This window comes from Haliotis rufescens, unplaced genomic scaffold (genome assembly GCF_023055435.1).
Source record: "Haliotis rufescens isolate VD_foot unplaced genomic scaffold, xgHalRufe1.0.p SCAF_3, whole genome shotgun sequence".
Taxonomy (NCBI): domain Eukaryota; kingdom Metazoa; phylum Mollusca; class Gastropoda; order Lepetellida; family Haliotidae; genus Haliotis; species Haliotis rufescens.
The window spans coordinates 66,941,670-66,960,376 of NW_025964001.1; the positions used below are offsets into that span (position 1 = coordinate 66,941,670).

Sequence of the window (18,707 nt, forward strand, 5' to 3'; positions counted from 1 at the left end):
AAAAAACAGACATAATCTGATACCCGTCTAGACAGAAAACACTTATCACCTGATACCCGTCTAGACAGAAAACACTTATCACCTGATACCCGTCTAGACAGAGAACAGACATCACCTGATACTCGTCTTGACAGAGAACAGATATCATGTTATACGCGTCTTGACAGAGAACAGATATCACGTGATACCCGTCTAGACAGAGAAGAGTGATCACCTGATACCCGTCTAGACAGAGAACACATATCACCTGCTATCCGTCTAGACAGAGAACTGTATCATGTTATACGCGTCTAGACAGAGAACAGATATAACCTGATACCCGTCTAGACAGAGAACACATATCACCTGATACCCGTCTAGAGAAAGAACAGACATAATCTGATACCCGTCTAGACAGAAAACACTTATCACCTGATACCCGTCTAGACAGAGAACAGACATCACCTGATACTCGTCTTGACAGAGAACAGATATCATGTTATACGCGTCTTGACAGAGAACAGATATCACGTGATACGCGTCTAGACTATGTGAGAACAGTGATAATGTGATCCACATCCAGACTTGGCGAGACCATCTAAGTTTCTAATCTTCCGTTTTCATATATGACTGCAAAATAGCCTCGTATAGCTGCAGTAGGGCTGATGCGGCGTTAAGCAATATTCACTCACTCACTGCAGTTAACAGACCAGAAAGTAGAAAGAAATAACCTTCGAAAGAACTTCCATCAAATCTGGTAAACACACAGTAATTCATCATTGGAAACTACAGTAAACTACGGTTATAACGAACTCAAAGGGACAACTAATTTTAGTTCGTAATAACCGTAGTTCGTTATAAGCATATAAACAGGATATATACACCAAATGGCCGGGACTAAAAATAAGTTCGTTATATCCGTCAGTTCGTTATAAGCTTGTTCGTTTTAAACGTAGTTTACTGTACAATGAATGTAACAAATGTTGGATGCTTGTCAAGTTAACTGCAACGTTGTTTGGAGTATTCAGATCACATCGATCTAAACGCTACTGAAAAAAAGTTACTCGCCATTTAAATAATATAACTGTAGAACTAGGTTATAAACACAAATGTAAACACATTATCCATTTGAAACACAGTTTGATATGAATAGTGTTATCAACAATATATTCTGCAACAACCCAGGGTTGGCCGTGGCAAGTCACAAATGCATAATATTCAGCCAGTACTTACAAGTTCCGTTGATCCCAAACCTCAGAAATGTATCTCCACACGAATAAACCGATAATCTGCAGATAATCCTCAGTGAATAAACAATTAGAAGAACTGATGTACTTCTCGCAATAAACATTCCAAACACGACACACGCCCCACCTATTCCACTCTCGATAAACAAGAGTTAAGTTTCGATAGTCAAGATGAAACCAACACAGACCAGTGCGAAGTTACAAGCGCAGACGACAAACACTAAGCGCTACATTAGTAAAAACCAATAATAAATATTGACATTTTTGACGTTCAAAGCCTGTCATCGTTGCAAAGTTTGAAATTCGAAATCGAAACATCGAAATCACGACATGTCCTTTTCCGGCAATACTGGCTATTATGCATACTTTTGAAACAAATCACACACGATAATACTAACTTTCGTAATCCACGAGGCAGACGACAGCTTCCTAACTTGTGACACTCGCCGAGTGGAACCCACACTGACATCGACATAGATTTGGACATCGACTGTAAACACTGGACTCCACCGAGACACTAGCGGGCAGCTGCTTGTGCGCTTGATCAGCGCTGATCGATGCGAATGCCGGGATTGGCGTATGCATGCAGAGCGAAGCGTTATAGCGTCAAAACGGAACTACCAAAGGTGTTGGAATAACAATAACTCACACGTCTACGGCTTTACCGAGGTGCGTTCATGTGAATCGGAGTCGATCGCAATCGGTGCACGATGGAGCTTCAGAGTACAATGGAAGTAGATTACAGTTTACTTGTCAAAGGTTCCTTAATATATACACACAGGAGATTCCGGGGATTCTTTGTGCGGACGGAGAAGCTTTACTCTTCTAGGTTGAAAATGATTATAATTAGACGTATATATATATATATCCTCTCAACCTCCGTCCAACTCCTAATCCCCTCCCCCCCCCCCCCCCCCCCCCCCCCGGGTCGCAGTACAATATGCAGGGCGGAAGTGAATCCGTCAGCTGCAATGTCCGTGCTGGTGTGTGTGTGTGTGTTGGGGGGGGGGGGGGAGGTGAGATATCGCACAAGGATGCACGAAGAATTTGCATTTAGGCCTCTGAGGGTTAAGGGATGTGTATAATGGTGAAAAAAAGTGATAGATTGTTACACTAGCACTATTGTAACTGTCACACGTGCGTGACAAGGAGCACGCTTAGTTTTGTATTTAGGATCCTTGTCTGTTTGTTTGTTGTTTAACGCCGCACTCAGCTATATTCTAGCTATATGACGGTGTTCTGTAATTAATTGAGCCTGGACCAGACAATCCAGTGATTGACATCTTGAGCTTCCATCCACGCAATTGGGATACGACATGCATTAACCAAGTCAGCGGGTCTGACCACCCGATCCCGTTAGTCGCCTCTTACGACAAGCATGGGTTGCTGAAGACCAATTCAAACCCGGAATTTTCACGGGACATTTTGGATCTAAACGCATTTGTACAGTATAATGGGATGCTGGGCGGGTGAAGTAGTGGGATAAGTAAGTGATATTCATATAGCAATATTCCAGCAATATCACGGCGGGGGACACCAGAAATGGGAACCGAACCACCGTCTTCGGCGAGAGGAGCGAATGCTGTATCCATTAGGCTACTACACCGCCTAGGAATGGGATGATGGGCGAGTGAAGCAATGGGATGATGGATGAGAGAAGTAATGGGATGATGGACGAGTGAAGCAATGGGATGATGGACGAGTGAAGCAATGGGATGATGGACGAGTGAAGCAATGGGATGATGGTCGAGTGAAGCAATGGGATGATGGACGAGTGAAGCAATGGGATGATGGATGAGAGAAGTAATGGGATGATGGACGAGTGAAGCAATGGGATGATGGACGAGTGAAGCAATGGGATGATGGACGAGTGAAGCAATGGGATGATGGACGAGTGAAGCAATGGGATGATGGACGAGTGAAGCAAGGGATGATGGGCGAGTGAAGCAATGGGATGATGGACGAGTGAAGCAATGGGATTATGGACGAGTGAAGCAATGGGATGATGGACGAGTGAAGCAATGGGATGATGGACGAGTGAAGCAATGGGAGGATGGACGAGTGAAGCAATGGGAGGATGGACGAGTTGAGCAATGGGATGATGGACGAATGAAGCAATGGGATGATGGACGAGTGAAGCAATGGGATGATGGACGAGTGAAGCAATGGGAGGATGGACGAGTGAAGCAATGGGAGGATGGACGAGTGAAGCAATGGGAGGATGGACGAGTGAAGCAATGGGAGGATGGACGAGTTGAGCAATGGGATGATGGACGAGTGAAGCAATGGGATGATTGGCTAGTGAAGTAATGGGAGGATGGACGAGTTAAGCAATGGGATGATGGACGAGTGAACGAATGGAAGAATGGGTTAGTGAAGTAATGATATGACGGGCTAGTGAAGTAATAGGGGAATGGGTGAGTGAAGTAATGGTATGACGGGCTAGTGAAGTAATAGGAGGATGGACGAATGAAGTAATGGTATGACGGGCTAGTGAAGTAATAGGAGGATGGGCGAATGAAGTAATGGTATGACGGGCTAGTGAAGTAATAGGAGGATGGACGAATTAAGTAATGGTATGACGGGCTAGTGAAGTAATAGGAGGATGGGCGAATGAAGTAATGGTAAGACGGGCTAGTGAAGTAATGAGATGATGGGTGAGTGAAGTAATGATATGACGGGCTAGTGAAGTAATGGGATGATTGGCGAGTGTCGTTATGGAATTATTGGCGAGTGATTTAATGATATGATGGGCGAGTAAGCTAATGGGAGGACGGGAGAGTGAAGTAAAGGTAGGATGGGCGAGTGAATTATGGGGGTGATGGGCAAGTGAAGTATTGGAAGGACAGGCAAGGGTTTGCGAATGTTTTTTTATATTCTCACGATAATGGCTGATTACGTTTTCGGGATGTTGTAGGATGCATTAGTGAGTCAAATGTTGTCGGTATTACAGCATTAATAGAAACGGCAGTCAACCTCCCCACTCACTAATCCCACAATCAACAGATAATGCCTCATTAGGAGATCCCCTTGGGCGTGATGGGAGGTACGTCGCAACCTAACAAAAACTTGCTCCATGTTGAAGGATTAATGTTGAAGCTTTGATATCAGTATTTGCTGCCTCCAACCGCAGGGGTGTCAGTAAATGTAGTTCGTGCTCCATATTAAATTGTTTTTATTTAGAATGAACTTAATGTGAAAGGGGACATCGGTGAAAAATTAATTAACATCGATCGTTTAACCATGTCGTTATTTCATCATTTAATACATGAGGAAAATACAGAGAATATTTTCCAACCTGTATACACGTTCGGCTAACCAACAATAGACTCGCCAATGCACGTGGACTAAAATCAATGTTTTCAATCAGCTTCCTCGTTACCTGAACGTGATACTCACTTCCTCGTGCCTCACACCCACGTCCGAGACAGCAGTGAATAACTAGTTCAGCCACCGGAACGTGATGCTGACATCATACTTCAGAGATCTGAACGTGATGTTGACTTCATACTTCAGAGATCTGAACGCGATGCTGACTACATACTTCAGATATCTGAACGTGATGCTGACTTCATAATTCAGAGATCTGAACGTGATGCTGACTTCATACTTCATAGATCTGAACGTGATGCTGACTTCATACTTCAGAGATCTGAACGCGATGCTGACTACATACTTCAGAGATCTGAACGTGATGCTGACTTCATACTTCACAGATCTGAACGCGATGCTGACTACATACTTCAGATATCTGAACGTGATGCTGACTTCATAATTCAGAGATCTGAACGTGATGCTGACTTCATACTTCACAGATCTGAACGTGATGCTGACTTCATACTTCACAGATCTGAACGCGATGCTGACTTCTTACTTCAGGGATCTGAATGTGATGCTGACTTCATAATTCACCGATCTGAATGTGATGCTGACTTCATACTTTGAATGTGATGCTGACTTCATACTTCAGAGATCTGAACGTGACACTGACTTCATACTTCAGAGATCTGAACGTGATACTGACTTCATAATTCACCAATCTGAACGTGATACTGCCTTCCTTGAGCTGGGAATAATTAGTTCCTCCATATTTCACAATCTGAACGATATATTGCCCTTTATAGTACACCGATCTGAACATGATACTTTCCTTTTCAATTCAACGATCTGAACGTGATACTTTTCTTCTTGGTTCAACTATCTGAACGCGAAACCTTTTTTCTTGGTTCAACGATCTGAACGTGAAACTTCCCTTCTTAGTACAAAGAACGTGATATTTTCCTGTACATAATTGTGTAGGTCGATGCTCATGATGTCACTCACTTGATTGTCTGATCCAGTCTCGATTATTTACAGACCGCTGAAATATTGCTACGTCAAACAACAAACAAACAAACCATTAACAACCATCTCTCCGATGTATTATAAAATTATCTGCATCCTTCCTTTTTTAATTATTGCTAAAGTGGAAATGGCATGTCAATACCATTCTATTGCACCATTTTACGAGATTGTTTTATAGCCCTAGAGATGCTTCTAATTTACAAAATGTTTTTTTTATATTTCCGTAAAACGTTGAATAGTGAATAATTTATCATGATAGGGTATTGTGGATAATGAACGGGTTTTCTACCAAACCGTCTGTTCCTCACATTTCTTCGTAGTATTGGTAGTAGTAGTAGTAGTAGTAGTAGTAGTAGTAGTAGTAGTAGCAGCAGCTCCTTATAGTCTAGATGGGACTCCAATCTCTTATAGGGACAATCTGGAACTTATGGAACTAATAATTATTGCCTGAGAGACTTGTGCAAGTCTATAGTTGTAGCTGTAGTAGTAGTAGTAGTTGAAGTAGTACCTTAAGTAGTATTTGTGGCTATACCTGTCGTTAGTAGTAGCTTTAGAAGTAGTTGCAGCTGTAGTAGTTGTTGATGTTGCAGTAGTAGTTGCAGCGGTAGTTGTGTTTGTAACTGTAGTAGTAGTTGTAGCTGTAGCGGTATTGCAATCGTATTATCCTCATTTGCACTATGGCGTCTCAATTCGACACTCCGGCGATCCGCTTGTGCAGAGTTTGCATTGTAGCATTTCAATATACCAGCAACAGACAGCAATGTATTTATACTTCAGTGTGAAAGACTGAGTTTTCTGAAGTTGAAAAACAGATATTTTCATTGCAGTGAACATAACACTTGATATTTCACTGCAGTGAACATGACACTTGATATTTTCACTGGGGGCACATAACTTCTCATCCCTTGACGGGTTAAACTGTGAGTTAATTGACACCCCCCCCGCCCCCCCCGCAACTTCTACACCCATACTCTCCACAACTTGTACACTTGTACATCTGCAAGCGGTTGCCTGGTGATATGGGATACAATCAAATTGGAAGTATTACATCATATCATTAGTCGCCACGATTCTCTCCACGACAAATCCCTGTTTATAATTACGAGCTACCGGTGATAATATCAAGCTGAAACATTGCACGTGTAGATTAAACAAGACGAAAGATGAGTTCATTGAACGGGAGTGAGAGAGACAGTCAATACTAATACAATGATGTAAAAGGAATTTCAACGTGAGCAGCGGCCAGGTGATAATTAGTAAGTGGGCAACAAATGATGCCCCCTGAGGTCTCAAATTTATTTATCCTGCGTTTCCTAATCATGACATATGACGAAGGATTAGCTTGCACTGCTTCATATATAAATCGATGGACAGGTGTCGGTATGCTTCTAACCTTGATTACTGTCATTAGCCTTCACAAGAAACAATTATTTTGTGAAATAATAATAATTAGTTTTTTTTAGGGATAAATCGATGTTGATTTATGCATTGTTCATAAAAGATGACAAGGCTATAGATCGATTTGCATGTGAATTTACACCATATAGTGTTTTTATTATATTTTTTATAGCATCTTTATTACATGATAATTCCACGTTGTTTCAACCCTGTAGAATATCACGTGGATAGGCGTATCCGGAGATATTGTTTCCACGTTCTTTCAACCCTATACAATATCACGTGGATAGGCGTATTCACGGATATTGTTTCCACGTTGTTTCAACCCAATACAATATCACGTGGAAAGGCGTATCCGGGGATACTTTCACGTTGGTTCAACCCTGTACAATATCACGTGGAAAGGCGTATCCGGGGATATGTTTTCAACGTTGTTTCAACCCTGAACAATATCACGTGGAAAGAGGTATCCGGGGATATGTTTTCCCCATTGTTTCAACTCTGTACAATATCACGTGGAAAGGCGTATCCGGGGATACTTTCACGTTGGTTCAACCCTGTACAATATCACGTGGAAAGGCGTATCCGGGGATATGTTTTCAACGTTGGTTCCACCCTGTACAATATCACGTGGAAAGAGGTATCCGGGGATATGTTTTCCCCATTGTTTCAACCCTGTACAATATCACGTGGAAAGAGGTATCCAGGGATATGTTTTCCACGTTGGTTCCACCCTGTACAATATCACGTGGAAAGGCGTATCCAGGGATATGTTTTCCACGTTGGTTCCACCCTGTACAATATCACGTGGAAAGGCGTATCCAGGGATATGTTTTCCACGTTGGTTCCACCCTGTACAATATCACGTGGAAAGAGGTATCCGGGGATATGTTTTCCCCATTATTTCAACCCTGTACAATATCACGTGGAAAGAGGTATCCAGGGATATGTTTTCCACGTTGGTTCCACCCTGTACAATATCACGTGGAAAGGCGTATCCAGGGATATGTTTTCCCCATTGTTTCAACCCTGTACAATATCACGTGGAAAGGCGTATCCAGGGATATGTTTTCCACGTTGGTTCCACCCTGTACAATATCACGTGGAAAGGCGTATCCAGGGATATGTTTTCCACGTTGGTTCCACCCTGTACAATATCACGTGGAAAGAGGTATCCGGGGATATGTTTTCCCCATTGTTTCAACCCTGTACAATATCACGTGGAAAGGCGTATCCAGGGATATGTTTTCCACGTTGGTTCCACCCTGTACAATATCACGTGGAAAGAGGTATCCGGGGATATGTTTTCCCCATTGTTTCAACCCTGTACAATATCACGTGGAAAGGCGTATCCAGGGATATGTTTTCCACGTTGGTTCCACCCTGTACAATATCACGTGGAAAGAGGTATCCGGGGATATGTTTTCCCCATTGTTTCAACCCTGTACAATATCACGTGGAAAGAGGTATCCGGGGATATGTTTTCCACGTTGGTTCCACCCTGTACAATATCACGTGGAAAGGCGTATCCAGGGATATGTTTTCCCCATTGTTTCAACCCTGTACAATATCACATGGAAAAGCGTATCCAGGGATATGTTTTCCACGTTGGTCCACCCTGTACAATATCACGTGGAAAGGCGTATCCAGGGATATGTTTTCCCCATTGTTTCAACCCTGTACAATATCACGTGGAAAGAGGTATCCGGGGATATGTTTTCCACGTTGGTTCCACCCTGTACAATATCACATGGAAAGAGGTATCCGGGGATATGTTTTCCACGTTGGTTCCACCCTGTACAATATCACGTGGAAAGAGGTATCCGGGGATATGTTTTCCCCATTGTTTCAACCCTGTACAATATCACGTGGAAAGAGGTATCCAGGGATATGTTTTCCACGTTGGTTCCACCCTGTACAATATCACGTGGAAAGAGGTATCCAGGGATATGTTTTCCCCATTGTTTCAACCCTGAACAATATCACGTGGAAAGGCGTATCCAGGGATATGTTTTCCACGTTGGTTCCACCCTGTACAATATCACTTGGAAAGGCGTATCCGGGGATATTATTTCCACGTTGTTTCAACCCTGTGCAATTTCACGTGGACGGGCGTAAGAGGCGACTAACGGGATCGGGTTCTCAGGCTCGCAAACTTGGTTGATGCATGTCATCGATCCCAATTGCGTGGATCGATGCTAATGGGGTCAATCACTGGATTGTCTGGCCCAGACTCGATTATTTACAGACCGCCGTCATATAGCTTGAATATTGCTGAGTGCGGCGTTAAACAAACAAACAAATAAACAAACAAGGCATGGTATACAAATTACACCCAGAACATACAATTTGTATGTAAATTCAGTACGCAAATCTGTTGGGCAAAATGTGTATTTTAAGGCATTGTTCCTCCTAAACATGTTAAATTAACTCTTGAAGTCAAGGAGTAAAAATTGGCGATGGGGTAGCCTAGTGGTTAAAACGTTCGCTCGTCACGCCGAAGACCCGGGTTCGATTCTCGATATTGGTACGATGTGGGAAGCCCATTTCTGGTAATCCCCGCCGTGATATATTGCGGGAATATTGCTAAAAGCAGCGTAAAACCATACTCACTCACTCACTCAGGGAGTAAAAATAAATACTGTTCCTGCCAAATCGAAAAATTGGTGTGATCTTATACAAGTTGTACCCTCATTACAAAGTACAAAACAAAGTTGTTGATTTTCAGAATTGAAGATGTGCAGTCAACGGTTGATACATGTAAGATGTATGGATTAAAAAATTACAGTTACTTGAAATTCAAAGTATTTTAACAATATTTAAAGTATATCTAACGAAACTATAATTTCAAAATATTCTCTTTAAAATATATACACTTATTTTATTATCAAATTTGAAAATAGTGTCTTGAAGGAAAATGATAATATTGTGGGCTACACGTGTCATATTGTCAATACCCCTAGAAGCATAACAATTACAACGTTCGCCAAGTATCTGATCAGGTGGAATAGCGTCGTTACGATACCGGTTGTTATTGCCTTACTGATCAGACTTCCTTTGAATACAAATTATAACACATTTATTACGTTGAATATGGGACACGTGTATTATCAATGACGGAGGCTAGATGCCCATTTAATCTTGTTTATCAATATGTGTGAGACGTTTCTTCAGGAAAGCTTTCAGAGGAAATGGCGTTCACAAATTACAAATAGCTATCTGACGTGTATGTATATAATGTATATTACCAGACTAACAATAATAATATATCATAGCACCTGGAACCCATTCCACAATGGCATCGTTATTTAGGGCTAATCTTTTTAGTTATTCCAATGACGTCAGACCGCAACATGGTACGGAAAACATTTCCAGTATAAGTGTTTGTTCGTTTGTTTGTTTGTGGTTTAACGACGCACTCAGCAATATTCCAGCCATATGACGGCGGTCTGTACTAATCGAGTCTGGACCTGACAATCCAGTGATTGATGTCATGAGCATCGATCCATGCAGTTGGGATCGATGAGTTGCATCAACCAAGTCAGCGAGCCTAACCACCTGATCCCGTTAGTCGCCTCTTACGACAAGCATCGTCGCCATTTACGGCAAGCATGGATTGCTGAAGACCTATTCTATCCCTGATCTTCACGGTTCTCCAGTAATAGTGAGTGAGTTGAGTATAATCATAAACGACGTCAGCTAAATTTGGGAGGAAAGTTGAAGCGTTTACTATTTCGCGAAATCAACTCGAGTGAGTGAGTGAGTATTGTCTTCCGCCGTTTTAGCAATAACGCGTGGGGAACGTCACATTGTACCGTTGTTAGGAATCGAACCCAGACCTTCGGCGTGACGAGCGAACACTTTAACCAGTAGGCTACCCTATTAACTCCTTACATTTAAATTGCGCATCAATCATATACTCTTATATCGACACTTACCTCGACCTACAAATACCTCGAGGTAATGTTCCCCAAGGTGTACAGTAAACTATAGGAATTTACATCTTACTCGTCCCCTTGTGATGCAGTGAGCTGAAGTGATGGACATACAAACATGTCCAAGCTTTGTTTCCGCAGAGGCAGTTACCATGGTGACTGCAGTGAACATGGCAGTAATGTACACCAGACGTACGTATTGACAAAAGACTTTTTGTTGAAAGCATGATATTTATCAGAGTTCAAGGAGTGCATCACATGGTTTTTCTTGATATGTGATATATAACTTATTTAAAAAATGGCCAATAATAAGTTCATTTTCTTGAATGAATAAGAGGCTGTTATGTACATCGGTAAAGCCTATTTCAGCTTTAACGAATTTCCATAACAACAGCCTTTTTATTTATTATAGAAAATGTCATGGTTTTAATTTGTTGAAGAATCTGATGTACAATATCCGGAAGCCTTTTAAGGCAATTTGGTTTGTTTGTTTTTTGTCTTGAAATTTCAAGATACTAAGTTGAAATGTCAAGATGCTATGTTTAAATTTCAAGATTTTAAGTTGAACTTTCAAGATAATGATCATGAAATTTCAAGGTAATGAGTTGAAATATTAAGATTTTAACTTTAAATAACAACGTATGTATCTTGAAATTTCAATTTAGTATCTTGAAATTTCAACATAGCATCTTGAAATTTCAAATTACTATCTTAAAATATAAAACAAATTGCCCTAAAAGGCTTCCGTAACAATAACCTACGGCTAGAATGTGCATTTTGTGTACATTTTATTCTTAAATGTTATTTGAAAATTCAAACAAAAGAAGTTTAAACTCTGCTATAATTTTATATTCCTTCTATTTCGTGAAAATATGATAATACTGAATCAAAGACATTAATGGTCTATTTATAATATTATGTATCAGTTGAACAAACAGTCCATGGAAAACACAATATTCACTCTATTCTAAACTATAACTTCTTCGGAAATTGCATGCTTGCAGATTCACATCAAATAAAATATTCCTATTGCCAACACATCTTCATAACGCATCTAATGTATTTAATGTAGGTATTCTGCGGTACTATAGAAATTGTCGACAATGAAAACTATATTGGGAAACAAAGAGTCGGTTCAAGTAGCTACTAATGGCACCAGTGGAGACACAGCTGAAGTTCCTGCAAACGTTAGTGCGTACACCCACACAGAATCTAGTCTTTTCATTCAAAAAGATTTCTCAGAAATGCAGTACTGCATCGCCAAGGTTGTTTTGCACACAACAGACATTTTAGTTTCCTTAGATCACCGAAAAGAAATGTTTCGTTTAAAAACAAATGATTAGATGCACGTGGAACGCTATATGCTTAAATTATATAATTCGTTTCACTGACTTTTTAATTTCCTTAGAACACCGAAAAGAAATGTCATGTTTGTCGCATTCAAACACAAATGATTAGACGCACGTGGATAATAAATCTCAAGTTTATTGATAAAAATGAGAATCGGGTTGTGATGATTAGGTTTTATATTCATATCTTAATAACTTAGATAGATATTTGTATTGTAATATCATCAACAATGGTACATAAGGGGACCCGTGAAGATCCGGGGTAGAATAGATCTTCAGCAACTCATGCTTGCTCTAAGAGGCGGCTATGTCTGAAGAGGCGATTAAAGGGGCAAGTTCATACAAAAATATACCTATGTTTCTTGTAATTTTTCATCATGAAAAGTATTTACTTAGTAGTTTCAGAGGCAAAATATCACAAGTGTCTAATTTATTTTATTAATTAATCGGTTCATATTTTTCACATTTACCGAGAGTTCTATTTCCATACTATTTTTTTAATTTGACGTTTACACGATATAAGGCTATTTCCATTGGACGAGAGGTCGGTCACATGACCGCGAAATTGACGTTCATAAGTGTTCTTGAAATGACGTAAACACTGACGGACTACTTCCACATTCCTGGGGAAAACCCTGGGAATTCCCTAGCACGAAAACATACATTATTTCAAGCATAATTTCTGATCATTTAGAACCTTTATTCTTGGTCTCAGCATTTCAGTATACATTGAGAAACGTAAGAGAGCTTGACTGCATGATTGTTCACGAATTTCCTCGCTACGGCCCATCCTAATGAACAAACGAAGAAATGCACATCCAAACTATCGTCGGTATCCGACGTTCACACAGTTTGGCTCTCACTCTATGAAGGTTCATACTCCAATGAACTCACACAAAGTGAAGGTGAATTCTTAAATAAACACACCATGGCTTATGCCCCTTGCAATATGACGTCATTGGTGCCAATTGATAAAGGAATGACGTCATAAGACTTTATTAGACCCGTTTCACGTGTTGTGTGATTCTATCTTCTCAGATGCGCAGCCTGTTGTTCTGTTCGGTGTCATGCTGTTCAAATACAACGCTAAGCACAATTACTCTTAAATTATTTCGTTTTCCAAAATAACTACTTATAAGACATTATTGCATGGATAACGAAGTGTAAGATTCGCGGTGATGGTTGGGAGGGTCTATTGTCTGAATTGCCCTTATTCGTTCATTTGTGTTGCGCCTATTCACTCTCGCTGAGTTGGTGTCGTGTTCCGTGAGAGTTTATACCTGCTGGTTCTAAAACTGATCTGAAGCGGATGGTGTACGATCCTTTTATGGCAACGGGCTAAAGGGCCAGTACATTCATGAAGACTCCGCTGACTGTGCTGTTTTTTGTTATCGAACGAAGCTCACGTGAGGCACTGTCTTCATCAGCTGATGAACGTCAACAAATACAACTTCAATCCTTTTATTGACAGATACATAAATCATAACAAAACAATCAATTAAACATCAAACTTTAATTATTTAAAGCGAGCTATATCAACGCGGAGATTCGTGACGCCGTGACGTCATCCGTCCAAACATTCGATTTGGAGGGACATCCCTTAACAAACGGCAGAAAATGGCGGCTACGGCAATGTCATTCGCTTGAAAAAAAAGGTGCACCAAGTAAAGTTTGCGTTGGAAAGAAGTCCAGACCCGGCTGATGCTGAAAATGGATTGCTATTAACGTTCTGTTAACTTTGGGTGTGTGTTTGAGTCATACCACGGCTGCTGATGACGGGGATTACCGCTTGAGGCGGCGGGGTTGGATTTCATTTCGGTGACCCGACATATACATGATCTGTCTGGTTTCAAAGCCTGCATCATTCTTAGCCTGAACCGATGTCGCTCTCAGTTTTCCCAAATGATTTTTAATGTTATTTTTAGACATTGAAAAATCTCCCCAAAGTAGTTCTGTATGTATCCGCACCATTGACAATGTAATCACGTGACATAGTGACGTTCATCGAGAAGGTGTTCACCTGGGCGAGGTCACCCGCTCCTGTCAATATTCTGTCGTTAAAGACGCTATAAGTCAAATTGTTATATACATGCATCAATTTCAAACGAATTCAACTCGTTATCGGAATTGAATTTCATAAGTGAATGCAATTATTGCTTTTCATCAATCATCATCAAATATCATTATTAAGATAATGTATAACAGAGATAGCACAGATATATATCGGTGTTTTGTGGTATTATAATGTAGTATTTTTCTGATCAAATAATATTATGAACCAACTGAGCAAGAAATCATTTCCCTTGATGCTACTATGATGATTCATAATTTCATATGATCAGTAGTTTGACCTGTGGGTAGTTCCTGTTTAATTGTTTTGTTTGTTTGTTTTTGTTGAACGCCGCACTCAGCAATATTCCAGCTATATTCCGTATATGACGGCGTTCTGTAAATAATCGAGTCTGGACCAGACAATCCAATGATTGACACATTATGAGCATCGATCTACACAAAAGGGATACGATGACATGCATCAACTATAGCTAAGTCAGCCAGCCTGACCACCCGATCTCCTTAGTCGCCTCTTACGACCAGCACATTCGCCTTCTACGTCAAGCAGATTTGGATATGTCTGTTTGGCCCCAGATGTAGATGATTCCCAACTGTGTAAGCAATATCATAACACTTAGACTTTTATACAATCTAATGCGAACAAGGTATGCATCAATTGACATTCTCTTAAATACTTACAGCCACGTATATGATAAGATACTTTCAAATATATAGAGGTTATCACGCGAGTGTGTTTGGGGATGGTAAATATCCTGTATTATTACCAAATGACACAACTTCAAACAAATTTAATGCAATGGTCGGAAGAAATCGTATTTGAAATTATTATTTTATCAGAATAATATATTCCAATGTCATCGAAATTATGTAAACAATAGGATGCCAAAACATGCTGCGCAGTTGCTGTTATTCATTCGTGCATTTATAATTATCCTACTACCATTCTGATAAACGTCCCGTAGAATAACGTTTTAACTTAGCGGATTGTGTGTGGGGCGGTTTTGTTGCTCGGCGGCCGGAACAAACTGTTGGCGTTATTTACATGACGAGGCTCAGTCACGGAATTCCCACTGTAGCTTGATGTAGATACCACTTCAGTTGAATGCGTTACTAATATAAACCGCGAGGGGCTGAAGATGGTTCGCCTGCACTTGGCTGTGCTCTTGGTTGTGTTCAAGGGTGAGTTGATCTTTTGAGTGCTGCATGTAGATCATGTATGGATGAAACTATAATACATCGGAACACTCTTACAACCTATGTGAAGTTTATTCCTCATACACTGTGTTATTGTGTTTTCATGCTGCTTTGAACATTCATAAATTCATGCTTATGATGTAGTTGTAATCGTAGAATCGACTATGTTTTTGGCAGAGATTTCTTATTCAATAGAACATGGATATAACGAACTGCAAGGGACCGGAGAAATCAGTTCGTTATATACGTTGTTCGTTATGTGCGTTTTTGCTCGGAAACGTCCTTGCTAAAACAAAATACAATAAACATACACGCATCTACCGGTAATTCAGTTAAAAAGTACCAAATGACACAACTTCAAACAAATTTAATGCAATGGTCGGAAGAAATTGTATCTGAAATTATTATTTTATCAGAATAATATATTCCAATGTCATCGAAATTATGTAAACATAATAAAAAGATAATTGAACGAAACTTGTTTGTTTTACAGACAAGTCCAATAACATGGACAAGTAAGATTAACATCATGCAAGTTTAACAATGTCAAATCGTCTGGTTGCACACAGCCAATTGTCAGTGACGCTTGTCACTGAGTGAGATTTCTCAGCTCGGGGATCAGATATCAAGTCGCTATATCCGTTAGTTCGCTGCAGAGAGTTCGTTATGTACGTAAATTGTATATGATCATATATAGGAGGCGGGGGTGGGGGTCGGGATGGGATGGGGAAGGGGGTGAAAAATACTGGTTAAAGCGTTCGCTCGTCACGCCGAAGTCCCGAGTTTGATAATCCACATGGGTACAATGTGTGAAGCCCATTTCTGATGCCCTCCGCCGTGATATTGCTGAAATATTGGTAAAAGCGGCGAATAACCTCACTCACTCACTGTAAATGATAGAGCATTTTAATTGGGAAGTCAATCTTGAGGATCGTTGGGTGAGGTGAGGTGAAATGTGGTTTAACGTCGCGTCCAAGATAATTGCACTTATGTATCGACGTGCATGCACGTGTGTGTGTTTGTGTGGCTGCTTGTACTTGTCCGGACTGATGCCGATTTATAGTGCTAGCTCACTGAGATACCATGCCGCAGTGTTAACATGAATACCCCACTCAGACACAGTATACTGACTCCGAGCGCCAGACAGGGTAACAACAAATACCATCTTTTAACGTCTTTTGGTATGACGCGCCCGGGATCGAACCCCGGACCTTCCGCTCTCCGGGTGGACGCTCTACCACCAGACCACTGGGGCGGTGAGGATCGTTGGGAACATCACCATAAAACATATTTTTTTTCAGAATAGGTGCATAATATATTCTATTATCATTTCAGATGCAACCACTTATCCTGCGCTCTACGTTGTTGATACTGCTGTCCTTGGACAACGAACGACTTTACGCTGCATCTGTGATGGGGCAATAACTCTGAAAGAGCCCAAAGGCACGACCGTCCTGCAGTGTAAATCATCGACCAATGGTTGCCTAAATAATAATGAAGAACATATCTTTTTAGATAGGAATAAAAGTGAAGGAGAAACGTATGTAGCAGTCATAGAAGAAACTCGGGCGCAAGATGAAGGAGAATGGAGATGTCAGTGTGGAGACAAAGGGTCTACGGCCACGCTACGTATACAGCGTAAGGGATCCACGGGTCCTCAGGCTCCCTCGGAATCGAAAAGTATGTGGGTTTATCCGATTTAAGATTATGCGAATCTGACTTGAAGTCACTCTGTCATGAGCGTAGACGTGTTATTTAATTTCTTTACACGTTTACATGTAGATGAAAAGAATTGCCAATTTGTTGAGAAAATTGAATAAAAAAATACAACTTGTAAAACAGGTATTCGACTTATAAACGGTTAAATTTGGAGTTCTCTTGAGATACGTATTCGAATGTTGGTAAAAAATAATAATGATCAGTTCTTATTTGTTTATCCACTTCAGATGCAACCGTTTATCCTTCACTCTACGTTGATGATACTGCTGTCCTTGGACAACGAACGACTTTACGCTGCATCTGTGATGGGGCAATAACTCTGAAAGAGCCAAAAGGCACGACCGTCCTGCAGTGTAAATCATCGACCAGCGGTTGCCTAAATATTAATGAAGAACATATCTTTTTAGATAGGAATAAAAGTGAAGGAGAAACGTATGTAGCAGTCATAGAAGAAACTCGGGCGCAAGATGAAGGGGAATGGAGATGTCAGTGTGGAGACAAAGATGCTACGGCAACGCTTCGTGTACATGGATCCCAGCATCCTTTTACTGATTCAAATTCGAGCTTTTGCATTTATCCATGTTTCAGATTACTCATGTTCTTACTTTTATTAGTATATCTGACCTGAATTCAACTAGACGTGAAACATACCGACTACACATTCCACCATCTTCCCAAGGCAAGGGAATTTAACTGACTATTAATATGCATGGAACTCTTTGTGTGGAGTAATTAACACGATATTGTTAGCTTGTATCTTGTCAATTGAAAGAACCCACTGGCCCAAAATACCAACAATGAAATAGGAGATAATTTTTAGAAGATAGATCTGGGTTTCCCTGTGCCCCTGACAGGGACGGGGGCAGAAAAGCGCGGATCCTAAAGTCCTTACAAAAGAAGGCACCAGCTACTCCTAGTGGAGAGTTGCTTGCAGAACCAGACCAGGAAAACTTTAAACTAGAGACATTTATTTTATAACTGTGTTCAAATTCACATTATTAATTAACTGTGAGGCATATTTATTCAAATAGTAGCCATTTTCATGTAAATAAACAAGGAGATGGATCAACTGGTTGTCTGTTACATTTTTCTGACTATGCAGGACTTGCTGAATTGGACTGCACTGTACAGTTTTGTGGTAGACTGACCAAGAATTTCTTCAGTTCATAAGCTTTGTTTTTACTGACACGCTGTTCCTACATCTCTTGGACCTTCGATTGAGATTTTGGTTTTATCAAACAAAATTTAAAAAACTGACAATCTACATTTAAAGCCAATGATACATAATTATTGATAATTCCTATGTAGCAAAATATGTAATAAATTCAATTGTGATCTTCTCTTAAATATCCATTTATTCACACCAGCATGATCAAATTTGTAATTCAATTTGAAACACTGAGGTGATATTGCTAATGAGTTTCTTTGCAATCATCGTAAATTCTTCACGATCGCATGCATGACAGCTG

At 40.4% G+C, this 18,707-nt stretch overlaps 2 protein-coding genes across 5 annotated transcripts in view; one reads left to right on the forward strand and one right to left on the reverse strand.

Annotated features, from left to right (window-relative positions):
* Positions 1–1,798, reverse strand: part of LOC124151499 (probable G-protein coupled receptor CG31760) — an 86,558-nt gene extending 84,760 nt beyond the window's left edge. For all 3 annotated transcript variants that reach the window (XR_006863382.2, XM_046524003.2, XM_046524004.2), the window contains exon 1: positions 1,625–1,798. The gene's annotated coding sequence lies outside the window, so the exon portion shown is untranslated. The remainder of the gene's footprint in view (positions 1–1,624) is intronic.
* A 13,529-nt stretch (positions 1,799–15,327) lies between these two features.
* Positions 15,328–18,307, forward strand: LOC124151500. Of its 2 annotated transcripts, none has more exons than XM_048403318.1 (3): positions 15,328–15,504; positions 16,855–17,203; positions 17,466–18,307. In XM_048403318.1, the coding sequence occupies exons 1-3, from the start codon at positions 15,462–15,464 to the stop codon at positions 17,494–17,496; spliced, it is 423 nt and encodes a 140-aa protein (XP_048259275.1). In that variant the 5' UTR covers positions 15,328–15,461; the 3' UTR covers positions 17,497–18,307. The 2 variants fall into 2 exon arrangements, with proteins under 2 accessions (XP_048259275.1, XP_046379961.2); XM_046524005.2 differs by having other exon boundaries at positions 15,332–15,504; positions 16,855–17,199.
* Positions 18,308–18,707: the final 400 nt, after the last annotated feature.

Coding starts and splice junctions, on each gene's coding strand:
- LOC124151500 (XM_046524005.2), top strand. CDS start 15,462: ATGGTTCGCCTGCACTTGGCTGTGCTCTTGGTTGTGTTCAAGG. Junction 15,505..16,854: donor GCTCTTGGTTGTGTTCAAGG/GTGAGTTGATCT, acceptor TTATCATTTCAG/ATGCAACCACTTATCCTGCG. Junction 17,200..17,465: donor GGCTCCCTCGGAATCGAAAA/GTATGTGGGTTT, acceptor TATCCACTTCAG/ATGCAACCGTTTATCCTTCA.